The 10321-nt window shown below is 50.8% G+C and overlaps 1 protein-coding gene across 2 annotated transcripts; it reads left to right on the top strand.

The window, feature by feature from the left end:
- The first annotated feature begins 1031 nt into the window (after positions 1 to 1031).
- LOC117962553 (transgelin-like) lies at positions 1032 to 9359 on the top strand. Of its 2 annotated transcripts, none has more exons than XM_034917373.2 (5): positions 1032 to 1187; positions 7239 to 7424; positions 7509 to 7683; positions 7779 to 7881; positions 8085 to 9359. In XM_034917373.2, the coding sequence occupies exons 2-5, from the start codon at positions 7251 to 7253 to the stop codon at positions 8230 to 8232; spliced, it is 600 nt and encodes a 199-aa protein (XP_034773264.1). In that variant the 5' UTR covers positions 1032 to 1187; positions 7239 to 7250; the 3' UTR covers positions 8233 to 9359. The 2 variants fall into 2 exon arrangements, with proteins under 2 accessions (XP_034773264.1, XP_058865545.1); XM_059009562.1 differs by lacking the exon at positions 1032 to 1187 and adding an exon at positions 6503 to 6529.
- The last annotated feature ends 962 nt before the right edge of the window (positions 9360 to 10321 follow it).

Below are 10321 nucleotides of genomic sequence, written 5' to 3'. Positions count from 1 at the left end.
AGCACAAACACACCCTCTCACTGCACGGGAGAGAGAGAGAGACTGCAGCACAAACACACCCTCTCACTGCACAGGAGAGAGAGACTGCAGCACAAACACACCCTCTCACTGCATAGGAGAGAGAGACTGCAGCACAAACACACCCTCTCACTGCACAGGAGAGAGAGACTGCAGCACAAACACACCCTCTCACTGCACAGGAGAGAGAGACTGCAGCACAAACACACCCTCTCACTGCACAGGAGAGAGAGACTGCAGCACAAACACACCCTCTCACTGCACAGGAGAGACTGCAGCACAAACACACCCTCTCACTGCACGGGAGAGAGAGAGAGACTGCAGCACAAACACACCCTCTCACTGCACAGGAGAGAGAGACTGCAGCACAAACACACCCTCTCACTGCACAGGAGAGAGAGACTGCAGGAGGATAGGAGTCTCAGGTGTGTTCAGTCCATGCTCTGATAGGAGTCTCAGATCAGCTCAGGTGTGTTCAGTCCATGCTCTGATAGGAGTCTCAGATCAGCTCAGGTGTGTTCAGTCCATGCTCTGATAGGAGTCTCAGCTCAGGTGTGTTCAGTCCATGCTCTGATAGGAGTCTCAGATCAGCTCAGGTGTGTTCAGTCCATGCTTTGATAGGAGTCTCAGCTCAGGTGTGTTCAGTCTGCATGCTCTGATAGGAGTCTCAGATCAGGTGTGATTAATCCGAGCTCTAGGGGGGGTTATCAGATTCACAGCTGAACTCTTGGGCTGCTGCTGAGTAATGTTTAGCTAAGTAAAAGATTAGCTAAGCAGCTCCTGTGGCATGTTGTTTTAACTCCCGATGAGCACATAGCACTCAGCAGTGCCTCTCTCAGGCTCCTGTCTATAAAAGGGCTGCTAACTCCTCTAGCCCTGGGTCCACGCTCCTCTTAAATCAACAGACGCCCTGGTATTTGGAGAATGTTGACCAAAACCAAGCCCTTTGGCTACAAGCCTAGTCTGCTGAGCCCCTCATTCCAAATAAGGAGTCTGTTAAAAAAAAGAGCCGTGTCCTTTTAAGGGCTTTCCTCTCTCCTGGGCTGGGAGGAGTAAAATCGCGCTGCTCAACAGGGCTCTTTACAGCACCCTTCCAGCTCAGAACATCCGCAGTCTCCACTCGACCTCGCTCAGGAAACACAGACGCACACTCCCTCTCCAGCAACCAAGTAAGTCGACACAACAACAATGCAGGCGCTTTACTGTGTGGGATCCTGGTTTTGTTTGTGAATATGTTTCAATGCAGGCGGTTTACTGTGTGGGATCCTGGTTTTGTTTGTGAATATGTTTCAATGCAGGCGCTTTACTGTGGGGGATCCTGGTTTTGTTTGTGAATATGTTTCAATGCAGGCGCTTTACTGTGTGGGATCCTGGTTTTGTTTGTGAATATGTTTCAATGCAGGCGGTTTACTGTGTGGGATCCTGGTTTTGTTTGTGAATATGTTTCAATGCAGGCGGTTTACTGTGTGGGATCCTGGTTTTGTTTGTGAATGTTGTTTTTTTAAAGCTGCCAAAGGTATAGAAGTTTCAGAAGAGCCCATGATTAAATGAAAGGCTGTTTTCTGTGTGCCGGTTTGTAATTGTACGTGTGCGGATGTGTCTGAAAGTTTTTGAACCGAGCCACAGGTGGCAGTCCTAACTGAAGCGTGTTTTAGTAGCGTTGTGTTTAGCTGTGCTCTGGGGAGCCCCAGGCAGGCTGGTGATGAGGGGCTGAGATGGAAGCACAGGGGTCGGGTAGCGTGTGTTCAGCGGTGCAGGAACATTGCTCCTGGCTCCGCTCTCGCATCTGAAGAGCTAGACGGGTAGTGAATGCTCAGCAAAGTGAGATGTAGTCGTGACAAGTCATTGTAGCTTTACAGCAACCTGTAGCAGTTAGACGATGTGTCTGCGATCACTTCTGTTAGTCCCAGCTTATTTATTGTTTTTACTTACAATTTTTTATTTTTTTTTCAATTCAAAATGGCTTTTAAGACTTGCTGTAAAATTACATTAAAAAAAAAAAAAAACTTAAAATGGCCACACCCATTGCTGGTTCAGTTCCTGCGTGAAGCCACAGGGGGGCGCTGTGGTTCAGGGCTTCCAGGGGGTGAGCTGCAGGCACTGCAGCCCAGTGAAGCAGTGTGTTCTTGAACAGGGGCAAGAGGATCACTGCCAGGGAGTGAACTCAGTGCACAGGTCACATGACAGGGATCAGTGCCAGGGAGTGAATCCGGTGCACGGGTCACATGATAGGGATCAGTGCCAGGGAGTGAATCCAGTGCACGGGTCACATGATAGGGATCAGTGCCAGGGAGTGAATCTGGTGCACGGGTCACATGACAGGGATCAGTGCCAGGGAGTGAATCTGGTGCACGGGTCACATGACAGGGATCAGTGCCAGGGAGTGAATCTGGTGCACGGGTCACATGATAGGGATCAGTGCCAGGGAGTGAATCTGGTGCACGGGTCACATGATAGGGATCAGTGCCAGGGAGTGAATCTGGTGCACGGGTCACATGATAGGGATCAGTGCCAGGGAGTGAATCTGGTGCACGGGTCACATGATAGGGATCAGTGCCAGGGAGTGAATCTGGTGCACGGGTCACATGATAGGGATCAGTGCCAGGGAGTGAATCCGGTGCACGGGTCACATGATAGGGATCAGTGCCAGGGAGTGAATCCGGTGCACGGGTCACATGATAGGGATCAGTGCCAGGGAGTGAATCTGGTGCACGGGTCACATCAGAGTGCACAGAGAGACGGGGGTGGAAACAGGCGTTGCCGTGCTCAGCTTCGTGTCCCACTGCAACTCGCAGGCAAAACATCTGTGAGTGAAGCACTGGACTCCCACTGTTGACTCCGTGGGATACACACTGTCTTGGAATCCACACATCCCCCTAATATCAAACAGCCAGAGACCGCTTGTTTATCCAGATTTTCAATACTTTTGGTAAATGAAGAAGATATAAATATATTTAACTAGCACAGATTTTAGGTTTAACTGCAAACTACACGTGGACACAGATCTCGCAGGAACGACACCAGACCCGCGATATTCAGCTGCTCTGGTACACTGGACGGGTGGTGTTTTGTTTTGATTGGAGTGGAATGGCATATTCGTGTGTTCTGGTGTATTGCAATGTATTTATAGATCTGGAAAGGAAAACGGCAGGAAACTGCAGCCCTGGTGGAGTGTGCAGAGCAGAGATACCAAGCAGAGCTGTAGAGCAGGAGAGAGCAGGAGAGAGCAGAGATACCAAGCAGAGCTGTAGAGCAGGAGAGAGCAGGGGAGAGCACAGCACAGCAAGAGCCCAGAGTGAGAGCAGAGATACCAAGCAGAGCTGTAGAGCAGGAGAGAGCAGGGGAGAGCACAGCACAGGAAGAGCCCAGAGTGAGAGCAGAGATACCAAGCAGAGCTGTAGAGCAGGAGAGAGCAGGGGAGAGCACAGCACAGCAAGAGCCCAGAGTGAGAGCAGAGATACCAAGCAGAGCTGTAGAGCAGGAGAGAGCAGGGGAGAGCACAGCACAGCAAGAGCCCAGAGTGAGAGCAGAGATACCAAGCAGAGCTGTAGAGCAGGAGAGAGCAGGGGAGAGCACAGCACAGCAAGAGCCCAGAGTGAGAGCAGAGATACCAAGCAGAGCTGTAGAGCAGGAGAGGGCAGGGGAGAGCACAGCACAGCAAGAGCCCAGAGTGAGAGCAGAGATACCAAGCAGAGCTGTAGAGCAGGAGAGAGCAGGAGAGAGCAGGAGAGAGCACAGCACAGCAAGAGCCCAGAGTGAGAGCAGAGATACCAAGCAGAGCTGTAGAGCAGGAGAGGGCAGGGGAGAGCACAGCACAGCAAGAGCCCAGAGTGAGAGCAGAGATACCAAGCAGAGCTGTAGAGCAGGAGAGAGCACAGCACAGCAAGAGCCCAGAGTGAGAGCAGAGATACCAAGCAGAGCTGTAGAGCAGGAGAGGGCAGGGGAGAGCACAGCACAGCAAGAGCCCAGAGTGAGAGCAGAGATACCAAGCAGAGCTGTAGAGCAGGAGAGAGCAGGGGAGACCCAGCCCCTGCAAGATCAGAGACGAGCACCAGGTGCGCGTTGCACTGAGGGTCTGTAGCACTGAAATGATTTCTGCTGCCCTTTCATCCCATCCCGAATATAAGCGAGTGTCAGAATACCTGCAGGAGACTTTTACACAGCTCCCAGCTCACCGGCCGTGAAGCCAGGAAACGTGTGGAAGCAATATGGAGACAAAAAATACCATCCAGAAATGAGAGCACTCCTATCCTCTCCCGTCACTCTGTGCACACCTGGACCACCTTCATCTTCCCATCTGTTTTATAGATAGGAAAATGAATCACCTGTGCATCACCTGTTTGCTCAGGTGAGGCACAACAATCTTGAACCATTACTGGACTGAAATGATGTCAAACACTCTCACACACACTCTCTCTCTCTCTCTTTCTCTCCTCTCTCTCTCTCACACAGTCTCTCACAGTCTCTCACACACAGTCTCACTCACACACACTCACACAGTCTCTCTCTCTCACACTCTCACACTCTCTCACAGTCTCACTTGCACACACATACAGACACTCACACTTGCACAGTCTCACACACACACAGTCTCTCACACTCCCTCTCTCACACTCCCTCTCACACACAGTCTCTCCCTCTCACACTCCCTCTCACACACAGTCTCTCCCTCTCACACTCCCTCTCACACACAGTCTCTCCCTCTCTCTCACACTCCCTCTCACACACACACTCAGTCTCTCTCTCCCTCACACTCCCTCACACACAGTCTCTCTCACACTCCCTCTCACACACACTCCCTCTCACTCTCACACACAGTCTCTCTCTCACACTCCCTCACACTCTCACAGTCTCTCCCTCTCACACACACACACAGTCTCTCTCTCTCACACTCCCTCTCACACACACTCTCCCTCTCACACTCCCTCTCACACACAGTCTCTCCTCTCTCACTCTCACACACAGTCTCTCTCTCTCTCACACTCCCTCTCACACACAGTCTCTCTCTCTCTCTCTCTCCCTCTCACACTCCCTCTCACACAGTCTCTCCCTCTCTCACTCTCACACACAGTCTCTCTCTCTCTCTGTCTCACACTCCCTCTCACACAGTCTCTCCCTCTCACACACACACACACAGTCTCTCTCTCCCTCTCACACACAGTCTCTCCCTCTCACACACAGTCTCTCCCTCTCACACAGTCTCTCTCTCACACACACACACAGTCTCTCCCTCTCTCTCTCTCACACACACACAGTCTCTCTCTCTCTCTCACACACACACACAGTCTCTCTCCCTCTCTCACACACACACAGTCTCTCTCTCTCCCTCGCTCTCACAGCCGGTTTCTCTTTGTGCAGCGTTGCTCTCTGGGTCTGTGGCGTCACACTGCATTTCTGATGCATTCCTGCAGCTCCCAAGCACAGCAGCACATCTTTAAACATTCAGGAGCTGGCATGGGATGACCGCAGCCGTGCTCAATTGGATTTCATTTCAATTCAATGTAATGCTGTAGCTGGGAAAAGGGCAAGCTGGAAATATCCATGTCAGCAGTAAACCCTGGCGACTCCAAAGGGCTGTTTATTATTTTTGATTGATTTCCGCACAGCAAGCACACTTCAGCAACCAATCCCTCAGCAATGCTGTCGTCTTTTTAAAAGCATTGCTGGCAGCTGAGGGTGAGCTTGGGGTAACCAAACGAATTGGGAAGTGGAGTTCAAACATACAGCTTCTGGTTTCTTTGTTGGTTGACGAACTCAACTGCTCTATAATATACAGAGCAGAGCTTCCAGCAATGAGATGCATCTGTTAAAAACGGATTGACACACTGAGTTTCAAACCTGCCGTTTATCCCTTGAACCACAGTAACAGACTGGAAATCAGCAGAACCCCAGTGCTGAGCAGAGCTGGGCCGGTCTGGGAGGGATCTGTCCAGTGCTGCTCCGACACAACACTGCTCCCTGGACAGTGCCAGCCGCAGCTTGTCTGGGTCACTGTCCATTGCTTCAGTCCGTTAATCTGTAGCACTGTAAGCACTAATTGACTGGACACAAATCCTTGGTTTTCGTGGCCTTTCGTTCAGCCACGTTTCCACTAACAGAAAGGTTCTTGAGATGCTGTGTGCCAACGAACAGGAACGAGCAAATTCTGGACATGACATTGGGCTTGCACTGAGGGATTCAATCCTCTGATCTCCCGTTTATTTATAGCAACTTGTTTCAGAGGTCTGTACACATGTGTGTAAGTCACCTGTGCCTCCCTGAGCCGCTGTGTAAGTAAGGGTTCACAAATCCATTCTGAAGAGACTCTGATCTCTGTGAGGGGGTACTGCCAGGGGGAAACCACTTCTCCAGCAGAACTAAGGGCTGTGTGAATGGAACCGGTCTCCGGTGGTTTCCTCACGGAATTGAGCATGTGTGGGTTCTCCTCTGTAACAGTTCTGACCTTTAACCCCTCAGGAACGGAAGCTGCTTTCTCAGCGATTGACAGACACTCTTCGAGATGGCGTCACAGGTGAACATTCGAGGACATGGGAAGGGTCACTAGCGTGTGCAGTCCGCATGTCTTTCCACACTTCACCGCGTGTTTGTGTGTGTGTGACCACGCTTGTTAGCTTGCTTTTACCCAAGGCTTTTTAACTGCAGTGAAAGGCAGCACTGAAATGAGACGCTCAGCTGTGCGAGTAGCAGTTAAGATTCTACACCTACAGTTAATGCTGTGATGCAAATACACAGTGACCTCAAACTGCAGCTCCAGTGTGAATCTTACAATGAGAGCAGAATTCTCTTAAACTGCCAGTACTGTGCAGCCAAGCAGCCGTTACTCTGTGATTCTCTGTTTCAAAGCTATGCATTTTCACAGCAAGTAAAAAGCATTCGCTCTCTGAGTTAATAACATCAGGGACACTGTGATCTCCCAGCAAGAAATGATGCTGCAGGACAGAGTGGGGTCCTACATCAACCAGCTGGACACCACACCCGCTAGGTCTGACTGAGACCGAGGTCCAAACAGATGGCGCAGTTGGCGGGCCAGGCTGTCCAGTTTGAGGGCTGTGTTTTACATGGTTTGGTAAATGAATGAATACAGCGAGAGAGAGTAACAGAAAGGAAGCCCGGGCTGCTTTACCTTCCCAGAGGCAGGAGCTGCAGCTGCTGGTGTCGGCTTTGGATTGAGTGCGTCTCTGCCGAGTCTCTAACTCCCCCCTCTCCTCCGCCCTCCCCAGACAAAAGAGAACATGGCAAACAAGGGACCCTCGTACGGACTGAGCCGCGAAGTGGCGAGCAAGATCGAGAAGAAGTACGACGCACAGCTGGAGGACAGAATCACGGAGTGGATCATGGTGCAGTGCGGCGTGGAGAAGCCAGAGGCTGGCAAGCTGGGCTTCCAAACATGGCTGAAGGATGGCATTGTGAGTGGAGGGGGAGGGGGAGGGGGGGTGTAGGTATTGGGTATTCCCAGTGTTTCGCTGACAGTTCTTTTCTCCTGGTTCTAGGTCCTCAGTAAGCTGATAAACAGCCTGTACCCTCCCTCAGAGAAGCCCATCATGAAGATCCAGGCCTCCAACATGGCCTTCAAGCAGATGGAGCAGGTGGCCCAGTTCCTGAAGGCGGCGGAGAACTATGGGGTGGTGAAGACTGACATCTTCCAGACCGTCGATCTGTGGGACGGTACAGCAGCGATCTCTCTCTCTCTCTCTCTCTCAATACCTGTCCTTCGCTCACAGCATCCCTCTCTCATACTCCTCCTCTCTTTCCCTCCGCAGGAAAGGACTTGGCAGCGGTTCAGCGGACGATCATGGCCCTGGGCAGCATTGCCGTCACGAAGCACGATGGGTTTTACAAGGGAGACCCCAGCTGGTTCCACAGGTCAGTGCCTCCTTTCTCCAGGGTGGGGAGGGGATGGGCGGGGCAGGGAAGGGCAGGGCAGGGATACAAACATACGTGGATTCCTGGTGGTTTAGAAGCAAGGATGGTGTAAATTAGGGTATGTTTTCAAGTTGTTTGAAACAGTGCAGTATTACTGATGTGGCGGTCCGTGTGTTCATCACCTCTCCCGTCTCTCTCTGCAGGAAATCTCATGAGAACCCACGTGATTTCAGCGATGAGAAGTTGAGGGAGGGGAAGAACGTGATCGGGCTGCAGATGGGCTCCAACAAGGGGGCTTCACAGGCAGGGGGCACTGGGTACGGGCGACCCAGGCAGATCATCAACAACTGAGCTGAACTGAGGGGGGCGAGCAACCAACCAGGAGACACACCAACACCCCCAGCCAATCCAAAGACACTCTGGGACCTCCCACCCCTTACAACCACCAATCAGGAGCCACCCTGACCATGGCACAGCCTATCCCTGTACGCACTATCCAGCTGGGAATCCTCCTGCACAGCAAAGTCTTAAAAGGTCCAAGACGGGATCTCTTGAACCAAAAACCTGACCAAAAAATGAAGACAACAGCATGACCAAAATCAAACAAACCCGAGGGGATAAAGAGATCTCATTCCACTCTGTAACACACACACCCCTCTATTCATCACACACACACACACACACACCCCTCTATTCATCACACACACACACACACACACACACACACAAACACACACACACACCCCTCTATTCATCACACACACACACACACACCCCTCTATTCATCACACACACACACACACACACACACACAAACACACACACACACCCCTCTATTCATCACACACACACACACACACCTCTATTCATAACACACACACTCACACACCCCTCTATTCATCACACACACACACACACACCCCTCTATTCATAACACACACACACACGCCCCTCTTCATAACACACACACACACACACCCCCCTCTTCATAACACACACACACACACACCCCTCTATTCATCACACACACACTCACACACACACCCCTCTATTCATCACACACACACACACACACACACACCCCTCTATTCATCACACACACACACACACACCTCTATTCATAACACACACCCCTCTATTCATAACACACACACACACACACACACCCCTCTATTCATCACACACACACACACACACACACCCTTCTATTCCATATATATATATTTTTTATTGTTAAAATACACTTCCTGCAATTTGTTTTTATTTTCAAGTCTTGAATGTCTTACATATCTGAAGCTAACCCAAGTAAGAAACAAATAAAACGACTCCATTCCCTGGACCGGCTTCTCCCACTGTCTCTCGTGTGAAATTGCAACAGGCTAATTTTGTAAAGAATTCCTTACACTGTCACTGTCAAACCCCAAATTTTGTAAATTTTCTTTTGAAATAATAATAAAATAAAAGTCCAGTTCAATCGAGTTGCTGTTCCTGGTGTTTTTTTGAGTGCCTTGTTTGCGAGTCTCCTTTGGGTAAAACTGCACATCTCTTCTTTCTTCTGTCGATTTTTAAAACAGCATGTTCTTTCCTGCAGACCACACCAGCAATCCTAATTACAATGCATGGAGTTCCACAGCTAGAGATCCTCAATGATGCAGCAGGATAGCGTCAGGCAAGCGCTGCTGCGCACATCTTACTCACAGACATAGAAGAAACAAAGAAACAAGGCACAAGGGCCAAAGCAAAAGACGAAGCCTCCCATGCTTTCACACCGAGGCTTGGGGTGATCCAGGCTGCTGTTCAGGACAGGCATTCGCCTTCACTGAAGCCCTCCTCCTTCAAGCAAACCATTCAGCTCCCTTTGCATACATGTGGCCGTTCCCCAGTTAGAACTCCATGACCACCTTCCACACCTTTCAATAAACATCGAGAACGACTTCCAGTGGAAACGCTGGTCATTGGAGGGTGGCACAGGGTGATACCAGGGCCACCTTTATTCCACCAAACATCTCCTCTCCCATCACGACGCCCCCCAGGTCTGTCCCCACAGCTCCCACGGCACACTGCGATCCCTCACATTCTTCCACTGGATGCTGCTGTGGGGTTGTGCAACTCGACAGCTTACCTGTTGTAGTAAGAGGGGATCAGTCTGTAGATTGCAGAGGGTTGTAGTAAGAGGGGATCAGTCTGTAGATTGCAGAGGGGTTGTAGTAAGGGGGGGATCAGTCTGTAGATTGCAGAGGGGTTGTAGTAAGGGGGGGTCAGTCTGTAGATTGCAGAGGGTTGTAGTAAGGGGGGATCAGTCTGTAGATTGCAGAGGGTTGTAGTAAGGGGGGGGATCAGTCTGTAGATTGCAGAGGGTTGTAGTAAGGGGGGGATCAGTCTGTAGATTGCAGAGGGGTTGTAGTGAGGGGGGGGTCAGTCTGTAGATTGCAGAGGGTTG

The sequence above is a fragment of the Acipenser ruthenus genome, chromosome 39, assembly GCF_902713425.1.
Source record: "Acipenser ruthenus chromosome 39, fAciRut3.2 maternal haplotype, whole genome shotgun sequence".
NCBI classification, from domain to species: domain Eukaryota; kingdom Metazoa; phylum Chordata; class Actinopteri; order Acipenseriformes; family Acipenseridae; genus Acipenser; species Acipenser ruthenus.
Note: the sequence above shows the minus strand (reverse complement) of the source record. Positions and strands in the feature narration are given on the sequence as shown.

Excerpts from the sequence above, each read along its gene's own strand:
- LOC117962553 (XM_059009562.1), top strand. Across the intron at positions 7,425-7,508 it reads CATGGCTGAAGGATGGCATT|GTCCTCAGTAAGCTGATAAA; the intron begins GTGAGTGGAGGG and ends TCCTGGTTCTAG. Across the intron at positions 7,684-7,778 it reads GACCGTCGATCTGTGGGACG|GAAAGGACTTGGCAGCGGTT; the intron begins GTACAGCAGCGA and ends TTCCCTCCGCAG.